The sequence below is a fragment of the Sphaerodactylus townsendi genome, linkage group LG11, assembly GCF_021028975.2.
Source record: "Sphaerodactylus townsendi isolate TG3544 linkage group LG11, MPM_Stown_v2.3, whole genome shotgun sequence".
Taxonomy (NCBI): domain Eukaryota; kingdom Metazoa; phylum Chordata; class Lepidosauria; order Squamata; family Sphaerodactylidae; genus Sphaerodactylus; species Sphaerodactylus townsendi.
The window spans coordinates 66,662,672-66,680,124 of record NC_059435.1 but is presented as its reverse complement, the minus strand read 5'-3'; the positions used below and the strand labels follow the sequence as shown (position 1 = coordinate 66,680,124).

The window sequence follows — 17,453 nt, the reverse complement described above, 5'->3', positions numbered from 1 at the left end:
CTGCAGAGTAAGTGGGTAATATTGTTAGATAGTGGCAGCAGCAAACACATTCATGGACTCTAGTCAACAATATTGTTAGATAAAGTGGCAGTAGCAAACACATTCACGGGCTCCAGTCAACAATAATACTGTTCAATACAGTGGCAGTAGCAAACACATTCACGGGCTCTAGTCCATAAAAGCTTTTGCTGCAATAAAATCTTAATTTTAAAATGTCAAAAGACGTCTGTTTGTTTGAGCAAATACACACAATAATAGGTTCAGTGCTGTGAACGAGGCAGATATCAGAAGCTCTACCAGCTGGTTATCTGCTTGGGAAGGTATCTTACAAAAGGTCTCAAAGAGTTTCCTGGTAGGAAGTTCAATTAAGCATGTGGGTGGGAGCAATGTTAATTAGGGTTCTCCGAGGTAACTGTGGCAGGCCGCAAGAAGGTGCTAGTAACACATGCGGAACTGCCAACTACAAGTGCAAATCCTCTCTGGCTACCTTGTGCGGAGAAGCTCTGTGGATTGGGGAAAGTACATTTCAAGAGGCTTGTTTGAGCAAGCGGTCCCTTGGTTCCACCTTGAAAGTGGGGACAAAATAGTGCGGGAAAGGGGAAGGAAAATGCGCCTGGGTTCTCCCTGGGATAGGCAGTGGGGATTGCAACCCCTTGGAAATAGCAGCAGCAGATGCCAAGGATGGAGAAGACAGGTGCTTTGGGGGCTTAATAAGTGAAGCTGGCTGCTGGGGACCTCTGTGGCTCCATGAGGCAGGAGGCATGCGTGGAGGTCCCCAGAATAAAGGAGTGATGCCCTCCTCGTTTTGGCAGGAGGGGGGTTAGGAGGGTCTCCTTGCGGTTAGGACCCTGGCAGGCAGGCAGGCCGCTGTGGGGAGGGGGAGGCTGGCTGCTGTGGCGAAGGAGGTGACCACGGTGGCCTTCGCGCCTCTTCGCACAAGTTACCCCAGGATGGCGGCGCCTTTTGCCCTGCCCCTCCCCACCCCCCAGCGCAGCCGTCACATTCCCACCTGCCGCCGAGCTCACCTGGCCGCGCGTCCATCCCCTCCCTCCCTCCTTCACTGCCCTCTTCCGCAGCTTCCTCCCCCCGCCCCGCGACCCCCGCCAGCACTCACCGAATCTGGCCTCCCCGGCGGCGAGGAGGGGTCGTTGCCGGGCGAGGACCAGGAGCAGGAGCAGGAGCAGCCTCTGCAGCAGGCGAGGCGGGGGGCTGGAGCCGGGAGAGCCCATCATGCGCGGCCCATGGCAAGCGCCCGCCCGCCCGCCTTCCTGGCCCGCTCCCTCTCCCCGCCTCCCCTCAGTCCATGCCGGGTCGCCGCCTGGCTGCTGGTGGGAGCGCCTTCCAGACCCAGGACAGCGACCAGCGCCGTCCGCTCGCTCGCCCGCCCGCCCGCCTCAGCCGGCCCCTCCCAGCCCCGCTTCCTCCTCTCCTGGCAGCGGCGGCAGGCGCCGCCTCCTCCTCCTGCTCACACGCCGCCGCCGCCGCCGCCTGCAGTCGCGGCTGCTGCCCTCGTCCCCTGTGCCGGCGGGCCGGGACTCCCTCCGAGAGCGCGGCCAGCCCAGCCCGGAGCCGCCCTCTGCCTCCTGGCCCAGCGGCGCGAGCGGCCGCGACCCTCCCGCCCTCCCTCCCTCAGGAACGCCGGCCTGGCGACGCACTCAGGCCGCCTCCGTCAGGGCCAGTCGCCGCTCGCTCGGCCGCCCAAAATGGAAGCGCCCCCCGCTCCGAGACGAGAGCCGGGCAGCGGCAGCGGCAGCAGCACCACCCGCCGCGGGGAGGTGGAGGCGCGGAGCCGCAGAGGCCGGTGGTGCCCGCGTGGCCGTGAACCTCCGTGAGGCGACGGAGCAGGGGGCGCCCCAGTCAGCCGCGTTGCCCTGTGGGAGCCTGAGGGGGCTCGTTCGCTCTTCCCGACTGAGGCAAAGAGGCGCTTCTTGGAAGGTCTCACGAGGAAGAGGAAGAAGAAGAGTTTGGATGTATATCCCCCCTTTCTCTCCTGTAGGAGACTCAAAGGGGCTGACAATCTCCTTGCCCTTCCCCCCTCACAACAAACACCCTGTGAGGTAGGTGGGGCTGAGAGAGCTCAGAAGAACTGTGACTAGCCCAAGGTCACCCAGCTGGCATGGGAGTTCACAGGCTAATCTGAATTCCCCAAATAAGCCTCCGCAGCTCAAGCAGCAGAGCTGGGAATCAAACCCGGTTCCTCCAAATTAGAATGCACCTGCTCTTAGCCACTGCTATTAGCCACTACGCCACTGCTGTCCCTCCTTGAGCCTGTGGGCTCTGTAGGGGGCCCTCAGGATTGGGAAGGCATTCTGCACATGCTTAGACGATCTCTCTTCTTGGAGTAGCAAGAAGGTTTTCCCCCATAAAACCAAAAAGGAGCAGTATTCAATTCTGCCTGCTTGGACTGACAGCACCTCTCCAGGGTCTCCGATGGAGCTCTTGCACATCAGCCCCTGGCTGATCCATTTAATAGTAGTGGGGAATTGAACCCCCTACTCTTCTGTGAACAGTGCACCTGCTCATCCACTGATCCATAGCTGCCCTGCAAACTATCTCCTGTGAGATTTATATTCCAGCACCACAGACAGTGTGCTCGCACACACTCTTGGTCCCAATGTCGCCCTGTATTAACTATTTTTCTTTATGCGGTAAACATATTCTGTCTTTCCTCATGGCTCAAGGCAGCTTACAATTAAAGGTAAAAACTGATAGTTTAGTACAGCAAGTCAAATCACACCATATACTGCATAACTGCAATGCTCTGGTTCCTTGTTCACAATTGTTAGAAGAACATTACAATTATTTCATCCATGAACTTCCACAGAAAGGGTGGGAAAATCCACTCTATTCAAAGTATAGACAAACTTGTTCAACAGATTCATTTTCTCACAAAACACTTCATCTAGCCCTGTGTAACTATGTCAAACACAGCACCAGATTATTTTTTGTACTATGCTAGTGCTGTCTTTCCAGCCATTCCAATATTTTAATGAAGGCTAGCTAAATAGGCTATGACCCTTAGGCACCAACCTTTATTCACCACACACACTAAAAGTTACTGAGTTAGGTTTTACACTCCACAGTAATGATCTTTAAAATCCGCCACAGTAATGACATTTTCCCGTTGCTCTTCAGCCTCTCATTACACATCCTTGTAAAACTGAAACATATTGGTTCCATTTATTAGTGGGTCTAGACTTCAAGGAAGAACTGGACACCTCTGTTAATTGGACATAAGATGACTAACTGGAATAATATATGATCCACAATTAGTATTTTCCCTTGAAATTTAAATTCTTGGAAGAGGTTGGAAATGGGCTCCCTGGGTGTCTTTACATTCCTTAGCCAAACATTCCTTAGGCCAGTGGACAAATAATTCAAAAGAGAGTGGGAAACCTGGAAGATGAACTAGATGATCTGAAGGGGTGGGGGGCCTCCCCCTGTGACCTCAGCATCCCGGCTGGTCTATACAGCAGAAGTCACTCCCACAGGTAGTCTGGTCCCAGGGCATTTTTGTCCCATGAAGATGAGGTATTCCTTATATAAAATATGGAGATTATTTTTAGGTGACACATTACATACAGAGTCAATGGGACCAAATTGGATACAGTTATCAAGTGCCTGGAGAGATGTAACCCCCATAAATGTCCCAAGAAAATAATTTCCGTACTATTACATATTTCCTATATTAGATCCCGGAAATCTGGTCTTCCCAAAACAAAGAGGTAGTGGTGGTGGTCCATTAGAAAATCTCTTTTTAAAAAAGCAACATAATATCAATTAAGGTAGGACCAGGTATATTGTTAAAGCGGTGAGCAAGCTTTCGAGATCCCCAGCCTTCTATATCCAGCTGGATGTTCAGTACAAAAGGGGGGAGGGGCTGTAGGATAGCTTAATCTGTATAAACCTTTGTGGGGGGGGTACATCTGCAGCATGCACCATATTTGCATTCCCATGGTTCATAAGATCCAGGTTTCCATGCAAGTCAAATACAAAATAACTGCAACATTCATCTTGAAAATGTGATCATATGTATCCATTGACTTAAAAACCTAACACTCCAATGCAAAACAATGCCCATCATCTATGCAGAAGTAATATCTCAAGGTTTTTGTACCAAAAAGTTTGTTTAAGGGCAAAACTACATGTTCTTTTTACATGTGGTCCCAGCAAGGACTTGCTATAGGAGTTCCCCATGCAACTCAATTTAGAAGCACTGCAAGGTCCCAATTCAGAGTGGGACTGTGGTGTAGGACCTGATTCAAATCAAACCCCTGTTACACACTTTTAAACTGAATTGCCCCAGGTAACTCACAGCTGCTGCATGACTGCAAGTCCCCATGGTGATTATGCATAAAATATAATATGCAGCTTGGACTCTACTCGAGGAGATAGAAAAAGTGCAGAGAAGGGCAACAAGGATGATTGAGGGACTGGAGCACCTTCCCTATGAGGAGAGGCTGCAGCGTTTGGGACTCTTTAGTTTGGAGAGGAGGTGGCTGAGGGGGGATATGATTGAAGTCTACAAAATTATGCATGGGGTAGAAAATGTTGACAGAGAGAAATTTTTCTCTCTTTCTCACAATACTAGAACCAGGGGGCATTCATTGAAAATGCTGGGGGGAAGAATTAGGACTAATAAAAGGAAACACTTCTTCACGCAACGTGTGATTGGTGTTTGGAATATGCTGCCACAGGAGGTGGTGATGGCCACTAACCTGGATAACTTTAAAAAGGGCTTGGACAGATTTATGGAGGAGAAGTCGATTTATGGCTACCAATCTTGATCCTCCTTGATCTGAGATTGCAAATGCCTTAACAGACCAGGTGATCGGGAGCAACAGCCGCAGAAGGCCATTACGTTCACATCCTACATGTGAGCTCCCAAAGGCACCTGGTGGGCCACTGCGAGTAGCAGAGAGCTGGACTAGATGGACTTTGGTCTGATCCAGCTGGCTTGTTCTTATGTTCTTATGTTCTTATGTTCTTACTCTTTGCCAAGGTATAAGGTGTTTGTGAAAAAAAAGTTTAAAAATCAATTGAGGACAGTTTAAGGAAAATCTACTATAGGAAGGTATATAATTCCAGAAAAGTGCATATGAAGCAGAAAGTCATATGAAATAAAAATGTAAAAATAGGTGATACAAAAAAGATCCAATGAAAAATCGAACTGCTGAAAGGTAAACTTGTGAATCCTCCTGGGCTGGGCTAGGCAAGCCATATGGCTGGAGAGGGAACAGAGGGAAGTAAACAGCAAAAGAGGCCATACTGAACATGAAATGCAAAAATAACTCAGACTCAGAAAAGAACATATGGTAGAAAGTGACAAGGGGAGACATTGATTGTTATTATTTACCTTTTATCAAAATATATTACAAATTAAATTTAGTCTGTCAGCTAACTATGAAGCTATTAAGTACCAATACAAATGCTAAAAATGTAAACAGAAAATAACACATTTGAAATAACACAGATTCTTAAAAATGCAATTACAGCTTTTGAAAGGGAAGGCAACTTGGAACTACAGTGAGGGAAACATAACAGTTTGTGCTTAAACCTATATATTTCAATACTCCGTCTTACTTATATTTTCCAACCTTACTGATATTAATCGCCCTACAATTGTTCATGTTCCCCATCATAGTTTTTGGTAAATCACAGTACATGTAGACATGGCTTGGGGGCTTCTTTTTATTTCTGATGGCATTAAATGGAAAGTTGATATTAATATATAGAGGGAAATATATACAATGTCCTTATATTTTCTCCTTGGTGTGCTTGCTGCTGTACCACCAAAGGGAAATACTGAATAAAGAATAGGATTTTTCTTCTTCTTCGCAACTGGGTATTCCCCAGGGTTTTATTTTTTCCTCTATTGCTAATTTTAGGATCTATTTGGCTTCCCCTATCAAACAAGTATGTCTTCTTTCCAACAAAGTTATAACCCCTTTCAAACCTTCCCTCCCCCCCATCCCCTCAACAACTGCTACCAGTCAGAGCAGATGGTACTGAACGGTTTATCTGATTCTAGTATAAGGGAAGCTTCATGTTTTTATAAGCTGCCCCAAAGGGATTCTATATGGCAGGCATCATCAAACCCTTCTTATTGCATACACCCACTTGAGTGCGTTGTCCCCATTTGTGTGCATTGTCTACAAGGGATGCCACTGAGTAAATATACACATAAATGGAGTTGTTCCACTGGGCTTGGGGGGGGGGGCAGTTGCTGATTGCCTCCCACGCCATCCCCCCATATACCATCATCACTGGCCGCCATGTGCTGTGACAGGTTCCCTCCCAGGGGGATAGGAGGTTTTTTCTGGTTGCCATCTAAAGTTAGGATTTTCTGGTTTTGTTGATGTTGTATTTAAATTAACTTTGTTTTAATTATTAGATTGTGATTATTTTAATCATTTTATCCTCTGTACACCACCCAGAGCCCTTTGGGGGTGGCCGACAGTGGTGGGATTCAGCAGGTTCGCACCACTTTGTCAGAACCGGTTGTTAAAATGGTGCTTGTAAACAACTAGTTAAGTTATTTGAATCCCACCACCGGAACCAGTTGTTAAATTATTTGAATGCCACCACTGGTAGGTGGTATAACAAGTTGAACTAATAAATACATTAAAAAAATAAAATATACAATCAGGAATTCCCAAAATGTAACCCAGTGCAAAGGAACCTTCAAAGGAGCGAGGTCCTATGCTTAAAAAACAGACTCCCTCTGAATCACTAATTAAGAAGCATGAGTTGCATTACATATACTGAAGTTGAGAATAGTAAACATAGTGATCCAGACCAAGAAAAAACTATTTTTATCAGCTTTAGAAACTTGGGAAGCAAATGGAAGCTTGCATGTGACAGTTAACTTGTGCAAGTATTTTCAATATTGAAGGTCAGAGTATAAACCACCAGCATAGATTAAACAAATTTGATATCGTTCAAAGCTTTTCAGTGAACAGAGTTGTTCATTTGTAACAAACCGAGTACAAAAAAAGAACAGAAATCAATATTTGCATTGGTTTGGGTCATTTTCGCTCTGCATAAAAGTCCACCAGAGAATGCTATGGGATTCTTGTAGAATAGAGTCAATACAAAACAAAAGAATACAGATAAGCGTATTCACCCAAGGGCAGATTAATGGAAGCAAATTAAAGAAGAAGGAACTGCTGGAAACCGTCCTTGACTAAGAACTGGTGAGTATTTATTTATTTATTTATTTATTTATTTATTTATTTATTTAACTGCACAATCACTTTCAATTAACCTTCATCCTAGTTTTACTTTTTTTCTTCTACAGGAGGACAAACACTACGGCACAGTAGTGATCTGTGTGTTTACAGGGTGTAGAGAAGGTTTAGGGTTTACAGAGTATAACACAAATATAAAGATTAATACAATGTGCATATGTTTCCTGGGTGAGGCTGTTTTACCACAGACGTCACTGTTTGGAAAAGTAAATCCAGTTGATTTCTGGCCTCTTGCAGAAATTAAGGTTTACAAAAAATGGCAGTTTGTTGGTGTTTCAGACTTCATCAAATGTGATAGCAAGTCCTCAAAGGAGTAAAGAATGTTCTCTTACACTTTCAAAACAGCAGATCAATACCAAATGCAAGACCAAACCTAACCAATAAAAGAAACAATCATAATTGCAGTAAAGAAAAAAACGCTGCAACATAGATTGAATGTACAGCTCATGTGGCAACCAATGTTAAGTAGCTAAATTAGCATCTCTTCTTGCTGGGTTGTTGTTCAACCCAGCCTGTCTTATACTGGTAGCATATAGATAGAATGAGAGAAATCTTAAATTTTGTTAAAAATATAATTCTTGTAGAAAGTTTGTATGTTTTGTGCCTTCAGGCTTACACTGATTCTAAATTAAGCTCTTAATTCTCTGGTTTCATAAACTGGCCCAAATCAGTGAGTTCAAGGAAGTTAGGTTCCTGTTGTAGATTATGTAGTCCTGCAAAGACACTTAACATTTGTTGTGTTCCATTAATCAGCCAATTTTATAATGTCTTTGTTAATATTACCTCTTTCTGTAGTCTTGAGAATCCACTTATGATTTTTATAGGATCAATTTGCTTGGTATACTTTAACTTGGGAAGTAATTGTATGTTTGGTTTAGCATCCATAAATTCTTGATACCTTTCATTTTTGCACTTTGCCTTGTGGTTCCAATATGGGGATAGAAGATATACAAAAGGAAATACATTCATGTTTGCTATTGCAGGAGGGTTTGTTTTTGCAAATCCAAGAGTGATAGAGTTCCTCTCTCTTCCTCATATTTAGGGCTAGCAGCAGAGTTAGGATATAAAGACCAAGACCAAGCTTTTAAAGACCAAGCTTTAAAAGTCGTAACGCAAGCTATCTGAAAGGCTTAACCAGTGAGAAGTTTCCTACTATTTAAAGACTGTCAGTTCAAATATTGGTAAAGGTAAAGATAGTCCCCTGTGCAAGCACTGGGTCATTATTACTGACCCATGGGGTGATGTAACAACATGATGTTTACTTGGAACAACTTTGTTTACAGGGTGGTTTGCCACGGCCTTCCTTAGACATCTACGCTGTATTCCCCAGTAAGCCAAGCACTCATTTTACCGACTTTGGAAAGATAGAAGGCTAAGTCAGCACTGAGTCAGTTACCTGAACCCGACTTCCATAGGGATCATACTCAAGTTATGAGCAGAGCTTGACTGCAGTACTGCGGCTTATCGCTTTGCACCACGGGGCTCCATGACAATACTGAGGTCTCCAAAATTTAGTTTTGGCTAGCTGGTTTGGATATAAGATGCACTTACGTATGAAGGTGACCGTCACCTTGTCATTCAGCTTCCTAGCCTGTAGGTACTTTAGAAGTGACATGTGGAGTTGTTAAAGTGGCTCCTGGATACTCATCTTTCCACTTAATTCAATGGTCCCCTTTTTTACATTTAAGATCCTAAATCATTTAGACTTCAAATATTATAGGGCTGTTCTCATTTTCTGGATCCTATTATCCTCTTCAGATGCACAGAGCAGACACAAGCACAGTGTGGACTGGCCATAAGCAGAGTCACAGTGGATCTCGCTGCAGATATGATTTCCTTTAGTGTTTCCTCCATATCCTTAATTGGCTTCTCTGATTTAAATATTTTAAACTTATGACCTCTTAACTTTGCACCCTCTGCTTCAGAGCAGCAGCATCCCGGTTTCTGGCCTTATGTGGTCTACCTCTAAAACCATTAATCTCTCTTATCACCCACACTATGGGGTACTGTTCAAGGGCTTTTCGCTGACTTCTTGTACAACCCCAGCTCCCCCACAAACTTAAAAGCTTGCAATAATGTTGGTATTCCACTGTGTACTTTCCTGTGATGTTTGCTCCTCTCTAGCTTAACTACCCTAACGCATTTGAAGGTCTGTTTCAACTGTTCCAACACCTGCCCTTGTTGTTGGGATAGTTCCTCTTCTTTCGCTCCTGCCATACTCTTCACTGTGGGTTTAAAAACCTTTGTCAGTTGTCATCACATCTGGTTATTTATTCAAGATTATTTAGCAACATAAAGTGCTGAAACTATAAAAGGTATTTGCAGAGTGACTAAGCCACTGCCATGTTCTGCCCACTGGCAAACATATCTTTGGTCTGGGCATTTTAATGAAACCCAGAGGAATACTAAGACACACTTCAACTGTATACCTGTGCAGTTTTCTAGGATTGCTGCTACAAATGAAGATGAATGCATTCATCTCCCTGATGAGTAAACATTGCAGAATTATTTTTGCAGTAGCAGCAGTAGGTTGGGAAGATTTTCAATAATACTTGGAGAGAAAGTCAGCAATAATTAATATACTGATTATTAAAAACACATTATTTTCCCCCCTTGCAGCATAAGGAACTAACCATGCCTACAATTTACTAAGGTGAAGAAAATAGAGATCCTTCAGAGCCAGCGTGCTGTAGTGGTTAAGAGTGATGGACTTTAATCTGGAGAGCAGCACTGGATTTCCTACTTCTCCACATGAGTGGTTGATCCCCCAGTCCTTTACAAGAACCCTCCTGGGTGACCTTGGGCTTGTCATAGTTCTCTCAGCCCCAACTACCTTATGTTGTGGAGAGGGGAAAGGATGACAATGGTAAGCTGCTTTGGGAAGCCTTAAAAGTAGAGAAAAGAGGGGTATTGAAATACCACTCTTCTTTTTTTTAGATTAAGCCTCAGAGAGTTAATACATATGTGTTTTGGGGGATGATTAGTAAGGGGATGATTAGTAAGGTGCTGCTTTATCCCTTGGGCCTTAGCTAAGCAATAATGGCATTTACATGTTGCCAAAGAAGAGCAGCTGGAAAGGAAGTTAAAAAGTCTTAAGTCTGGAGTTGACCTGAGAGAACGGCCAGAGAAGAGGTTTGCATTTAATCAAAATGGTAATGCTAAATGAGACTTACCTGAAGATCCGTGCAGCTATTTAGTGGTCTTTTCTTTAGTAGTAGCAGAAACCTGTGCTTCTTTCCAAACTTGAATTCTCCTTAGAAAAACTAAACCAACACTATTCCGGAACAGATCTACTTATCTGATCTAGAAAGTCATTTGGGGAGTTACATATTGACAGACTCCAGATCTGAGGGATCTGTGGCCTCACAAATATGCCAGCTCCTCACCCATGCACACATCATTTTTTCCTGGAAGTGTAATTTGCATACTATAAGCACCTGGCCAAAAAAACCCCCAGCACTATTACTTTCACCTGGAAGAAGGTTCTGGCAAAGGCAGCAAAGTATAACTCTTCTATGCTCTGTTGAGCCATTTCAGTGGCCGCAGGACTTAAACGAACGGGATTCCATGGCCTCCTAAAGCAGGTATGCTAGAAGTGACACATTATTCATTCATTCTCTTTTGAGCCCCATGAGCACTAAGGACTAAAGCAGTGTGAAAGAGTCTTGACTGCACTGCCTCGCCATGTGCTCCTCCACAAGAAATGGGAGATTTCTGAACACCCTATTAAAGCATACCCTCCGATGTGAGAGCTATGTCGCATTGCCTCCACATAGGAAATGGAAAATAGCTCCAGGGACTGGTCATATCTATCAGAGGGTTGAAGGAGTTACAGAGTGCCTACCTACTACGTAGAGTTGTATGCACCACAATCCTCACTGCTATCTATTAGGATCAAAAGAAGGATGTCCACAATGAGTCTCAAAAATTGTAGTGGTTGTCAGTTTGCCCTCTTCAGCCTCACAACTGTATCACTCTGACAGCTCGTCTTAGAGGGCTTCAGTAAGTCACAGAAGTGTCCATCACCAATTTCTAAATGCCCAAGCCTAATTTAAATCAGCTTCAGAGTTGCAGGGGCTAGCTTTGAAACTCGATTTTTTCTTCACTTGCTCTTTGTAACTCATGCCTTCAACTGTGTGCTGACGTCAATTATGAGGGGGTTCTGTGCAGAGTTCTGCCTGACATGAATGTTGGTTTGAAATCAGATTTGGATATACAGCAATAAGAGAAAAGGCAATCATTTAATGGAGGCTCCACCTTTCACTCGACCACTTACCAAAGCAAGTAGGGAGGCTGAGCAAAATTAACAAAATCATAAATATTCTACATAACATTTGGAACCAGTCCCTTTCATTCCCCTCATCACCTCAGTTAAAAAATGCTAAGGGAATTTGCCATGTAGTTGCATTTAGAATATAGAAACAGTGTGATTAGTCCTACAAACCTGCCAATAATGCTCCTTCTTGACACCATGAACAATAGACTCATTTTAAAACAGAATGGGCCCCATTAGTCATTCAAAGGAACAAAACCAGAAAGGGGAGAGAGTCATGCTGTGTAACACTCATATGGCAAGAAAAAATTTCAGAGTGTTTTATTTTAGATCCCTGATGCAGGCCTGTTGGAAGCCAATTCCTGACATTTTGTATATATCAGCAAAAAGATTAGGGAAATAAAATACCAAAAAGACAAATAGGCGAGCCCTGGAATATTTCATGTTTTCCAGAAAAATTAAATGTGGCAAACAGCCAGAACCTACTTATATATACTCAGAACTATCTCCTGTCAGTTCGGTGGCTCTTATCTCCAGGGACGCATGAACTCATACTGAGCCAGGCCACCAGTCCTTCAACTTTGATATTGTCTCTTGACTAGCAAGAGCTCTTTTAGGGTCAGCATCTGTCTCATCACCTTAGCTCCTTTCAATGTAGACGCCAGGAACTGAATGTAGGTCCTTCTGCATGCAAAATAGGCACTCCACCACTGAGCCACAGTCCATCCCCTAAGGTGAATATACTGAAGATTGCAACCTAAAACCATTTCTAAAGGCATAAGTAGGAAAGATGCAGGAAATACTGGTGCAGTGTCACCTGGTGAGATTCTTGGTCAAGTGCACATGTGGACTCAGGTTTTCTCAGGTCCAGCCTTATAATCTTAATAACAGATTCTTGACACACACACCCTTACTTTTACAGCAGCATTATGAGAAAAGCTAGTGAGAAAAGTGGCAAATGAAAGATATAGAAGAGGAGTTTGGATTTATACCCTGCTTTTCTCCGCTGTAGAGACTCAAGGTGGCTTACAAGCTCCTTTTACTTCCTCACCCCACAACAGACACCTAGTGAGGCAGGTGGGGCTGAGAGAGTTCTGAATGAACTGTAATTAGCCCAAGGTCGCCAGCAGGCTTCGTGTGTAAGAGTGGGAACTCAAATCCAGTTCTTCAAATTAGAGTCCACCACCTGCTCTTAACCACTACATCTCACTGGCTTTCAGTTATGAAGCCGGGTCTCCCCCTTTATAATCTGACACTCTAACCCCAACACCATGCTGGCTCTGAGGATACTTGTTAACTTTGGGTAGAACATTCCAACCATGAGATGAAACCAAAGAACAATTCAGAGCTTAGTGTAACACAATCTGGAAGACAAGTTAAAAAAGGAAGGCTGAGGAAATTTACATGGATTTTGACACATAAACAATGCTATCATAAGTTACTGGAGATGTGAAGTTGTGTGTTGGTGGGGTGGGGGAGTCCTTGAAATTGAAGTCAGACAGGGGAACTAATTGCCTGGAAGCTGAAGCCATACTCTATCCATAAGAGGGCATGCAGTTAAAAAAAACAGCCAATACAGAATTATAGCTGATGCAATTCCCCAACAATTGAGGCCATTTAGAAAAACTGCAGCTCTTCAAGGTCTCCGTATAGATATATTTATATAGGATTTCTGCCCATACCTATGTTGTGAACATCTACAGGGATAAAACTAGGGAAATGACACAGGTATTTCTCCAAGGGAAGAGAATGTGAAATTTTGTCCATATCTTGGATGTTACAGTAGCAGAATTGGTTGTAATTCTTGTTCTTCGGGGATTAGTCCTCTGATCCCATAAAAGGGTGCTGTCGTGTTCATTTTTCATTCATCTTTTCTCACGGCAAAATTGTTTTGCATAGTCTTTTTGGATGAGACCAGCTGCATTCTTATAAATTTGATGGGGGCCTGAACCACACGTCTAGAAATAGTTCCAGTTCCTTCCAATGTCTTGGAAAATCTTTCCACCAGAAATTCTGGTTCAATCAAGTTTATTTCACCCGTATGGCCACTGCCAGTACTCTTTAACAAGATCATATGCAACACACTGTCCATTTTCATGGTGACACCTTGAGGAAGCCTTCCTTGTCTACTTGCATTATTTAAAAGCCTCACTAGTCTGAAACTTACCTGGTAGCTAGTTTTGTGCTCATGGGCCTTGTCTCTGGTCCTTCCCAACTAGTCTTTAGCTGATCCCCAATATTAATCTTTCAAGATGGTCTTTCTGATAGCCCTCAGAGAACCAGTTTACTGTCTTTTCTTCTGATCCTCTGTATCTGCTGGGGCACTGCGAGAAGGGGTTTTACATCCTGACAAGTCTTCTTCTCCAAGGTCAATCAAAGTTGGATCACCCCTTTCGTACAGTAGTTCTTGGTAGACTTTCTTGCCTGAGGACACAATTTACTCCCTCCCTCTTGAGATATCCACTTGCCCATAAATGTGTTTGTGCTGAGACCACAAGGAACAAAGACAGCCAGATGAAGTTTCTATTACTGCGGCAAGGGGCCACATCCAGTCACACGGCCTGACCACCTCCCTCACTGCTGAGACATCTATTTTTAGCAAGTGACAAAGTAAATAAGTAGGAAAGTACTATTCCATATTTCCAGTCTTAAGAAGAAGGCAAAACTTTCCCCCAGGGGAGTGAGGCATGGGCATCCTTTACAAGCTGCAAACATAAATGCTTAGTCAAAGACTTGCTGACCATGAAACAGCAATCTATGGACATATGTAAGTGCTCAGGTATGCAAGAGATAGGGACACTCTATTACAACAGTTATTACTATAGACAACATACAGGCACAGTATCGCTTATTCTGAACCAATGACACACAGGAATACATACTTTAATCCTGATGCAAGGTAGTAAATTGACTGATGATACCCAGCATTCAATACTTGTATAGTGAATGATCTTGCTGCCGAGGGAAACTGAGCTTCTGCTAAAAGCAGACCATATATGAAGGACATTTACCTTTGCATTTTTACCCTACATTTCTCCCAAACTGAGATTCAAAGTAGCTTAAAACATCATTCTCCGCTCCTTCGTTTTCTAACAACAACCCTGAGGAGTAGGCCAGGCCGAGAGTTCAAGGTAGGCCCATGGTCACCCGGTGAGTTTCCATGGGAGACGTGAAGATTTGAATCCAGGTCTTCCAGGATCGCAGTCTGACAGTCTACCCATTACACCACACCAGCCACTTATTGTTTCATTAACTCTGCATTAGGCTGCATGTTTGAATTAGCCTGTCTGGTTTAATGCTACTATAAATCCCCCAAACATTTAATTTGAAGATTCAGGCTGTTCAAACTCAAGGAAGTAATCAAGGTTTTTGGGTTTGTTTGTTTTTTGCAAAAAGTATATTCAGAAGGCAATCTACATATATTTTAAGCATTTTTAAATACAGTGCATAACATATTTCAGTATTTATAAAACATTTCCACATGAATGCTATGAATATATATAATTCTGATTTTTGTCTTTACAGATTATCTGCACCAGCTGATGCCAATTTTTTTTTTAAGACAACATCAATCAACAGTTCGTTATTGCCGCCCCTCCACCCCACAGCAACAAACTGTACAGAGCGGATCCTTCTGGAGGGGACCAACGAATCTTCTTTTCTGTTTCCTTGACTTATAAATACTTTAGTGGTCACGGACGCAGTATTTCTTCCAAAACAAGCAAAGCAAATTCATACAGGGTTCTGAAAATAGACAGCAGTGAACAGTTGCGGGAATTAGACAAATGACTGGCAAGTAAACGCTACTTTTCATGAAGAAAAAGAGAGAGAACACACTATGCCATTTCTGATACCCTTATGCAAAAGGCTTCATTTGAAATTAATTTTATGCCATTAGGAAGATATTTCACTTTATGGTTTATTTATGCTCATCTTCCCTTCTGAACATTTCACACAGCATAGTGATTTTCTTGCAAAAACAAGAAGAAAACCCGCTAGATAAGAGATGATTGCGACTCTCAGGTGAAGAGTCAGATTGCGATGAAACCTGCCTGGAAGAATATGAGGCAAAGAGCATAGTCTCTGAGGCCCCACTTGCTGGGATGTTCCCATCTCTGCCCAGTATCCTTTTATCTTTTTCTTTTTTTTGCACGCAAGGGGACCTGTCCAGAGGTTGCCCTTGAGTAAACTCTACCTGACCTTGAAGCTATTTTAGAAACTTGAATAGCTTTACAATAAGAAAAACCAGGGACAACTGATCTCAGTTTCTATTATCTAGTTCCAAAAGATTAAGATCATCCATTGTTTATTACCATCAAGAGATACAAGAACAGCTGTAGTTTATGAACGACATTATTTACTGTGTTCTTGAATACCAAGTGTTAAACAGATTGGTACATTCATTGATTCTTGCTACATTGTACATGCTACACTTTCCGAAAGCTCCTGTTTTTTGTTTATGGTTTCATTCAATCCACAAGTTAGCCAATAAAACTAAGAAAAATCCTCACATTTCATTGAATGCCAGTTATATGTGAGCCTGAAAAATGCAGTAAAAAGCAGCTCTGCCATATGCGGAATCGATCAGTAACAGTAGATTGTTTAATACCTAGATGGGAAACTCTTTTATAGTTACAGGAAAATAAACTTGAAGATGGGCTCAAGATTCTGTGGATCCATTTTACTAGCTGGGGGTGGGGCTCTTTTTGCTCACAGAAGGAGCTTCCCCCTGTTAAGGAAGAAGAAGAGTTTGGATTTATATCCCCCCTTTCTCTCCTGTAGGAGACTCAGAGGGGCTTACAATCTCCTTGCACTTCCCCCCTCACAACAAACACCCTGTGAGGTGGGTGGGGCTGAGAGAGCTCGGAGAAGCTGTGACTAGCCCAAGGTCACCCAGCTGGCATATGTTGGAGTGCACAGGCTAATCTGCCCCAGATAAGTCTCCACAGCTCAAGCGGCAGAGCAGGGAATCAAACCCGGTTCCTCCAGATTAGAGTGCACCTGCTCTTAACCACTGTGCCACTGCTGCTCCTTCTGAACCTCTTGTATCAGGGAAAAAATGCTCCTTTCACTAGACAGAAACATCTACTAGCAGAACACATCCAAGGGATCCAAGCCCAGTTATCCCAGCTGGCACAGATTCTTAACACAGAAACATTTCAAGAAAACATAACTCTCTTCCCCTATTATACCGTTTTGTGCTGCTAACATCTTCCTTGGTTATTTCGCTGTATGTTGTGAGCTTCCTCTGAAGGGTAGATGCAGTATCTTTGATATAAGAAGGCTTATGTTTACCTGTTCAAAAACATGAACATATTGAAGATCCATTTAGCTGAATTTAAAAATAGAAACCAGCTTTTATGTTACCAGGACTAGCACTAAACATTATGATAGTTTTGCTCAGAATTAAAAGGAGGTTTTTCCCCCTGAAAATGCTTAGGGAATAATTTTTTTTGGGGGGGGAGGTGGGGGAACCAGTGCAGTAAGTGCTAGCTGCTGAACTTTAAAACATGGCCAACAATTTTGGCAGAGAAAAACCAACCGCTCTGGAATAAAAGCAGATTTTGGCGGCATGTTTCGCTCAGGACATTTTTTTTTACAGCCAACACTGACAGATTCTTGACATAACAGAAGGAAATACCACACTGTGCAAATTTGATAGAGAACGCTTCTGCAAACAATATTTGCACCAAAGCAAAGACCAACTCTTTTCGTTCTGATCTTGAGCGCTTGAAGCTGCCTTGCACTGGGCAAACCGATGTCCTGTCTATCCCCTTCTCTCAGGTAGAAACCCAGGCTGAAGCATCATTCTCAGCCTTCCCACCGAGACCCTTCTAACTAAAGATGTCACAACAAAACCTGGCAGCTTCTGCATGCAAAGCACGCACTCCGTCACTGAGCTGTGCTCACTCTAAGGCGCAGGCTAAATT

The 17,453-nt window shown here is 43.4% G+C and overlaps 2 protein-coding genes across 3 annotated transcripts in view; both read right to left on the bottom strand.

Annotated features, from left to right (window-relative positions):
• The window catches only part of PTPRN2 (protein tyrosine phosphatase receptor type N2), a 714,418-nt gene extending 712,867 nt beyond the window's left edge, over positions 1-1,551 (bottom strand). Inside the window, exon 1 of the mRNA XM_048510498.1 lies at positions 1,115-1,551. The gene's annotated coding sequence lies outside the window, so the exon portion shown is untranslated. The remainder of the gene's footprint in view (positions 1-1,114) is intronic.
• Positions 1,552-12,938: 11,387 nt separating this feature from the next.
• Positions 12,939-17,453, bottom strand: part of LOC125441030 (condensin-2 complex subunit G2-like) — a 28,706-nt gene continuing 24,191 nt past the window's right edge. Inside the window, exons 18-19 of one of the 2 annotated variants that reach the window (XM_048511290.1) lie at positions 16,716-16,818; positions 12,939-15,267 (exon numbers count right to left, since the gene is read on the bottom strand). In XM_048511290.1, the coding sequence (XP_048367247.1) occupies positions 15,216-15,267; positions 16,716-16,818 (155 nt within the window). In that variant the 3' untranslated portion in view covers positions 12,939-15,215. Of the gene's footprint in view, positions 15,268-16,715; positions 16,840-17,453 lie in introns of those variants that run through there. The other variant, XM_048511291.1, reaches the window with a different exon arrangement.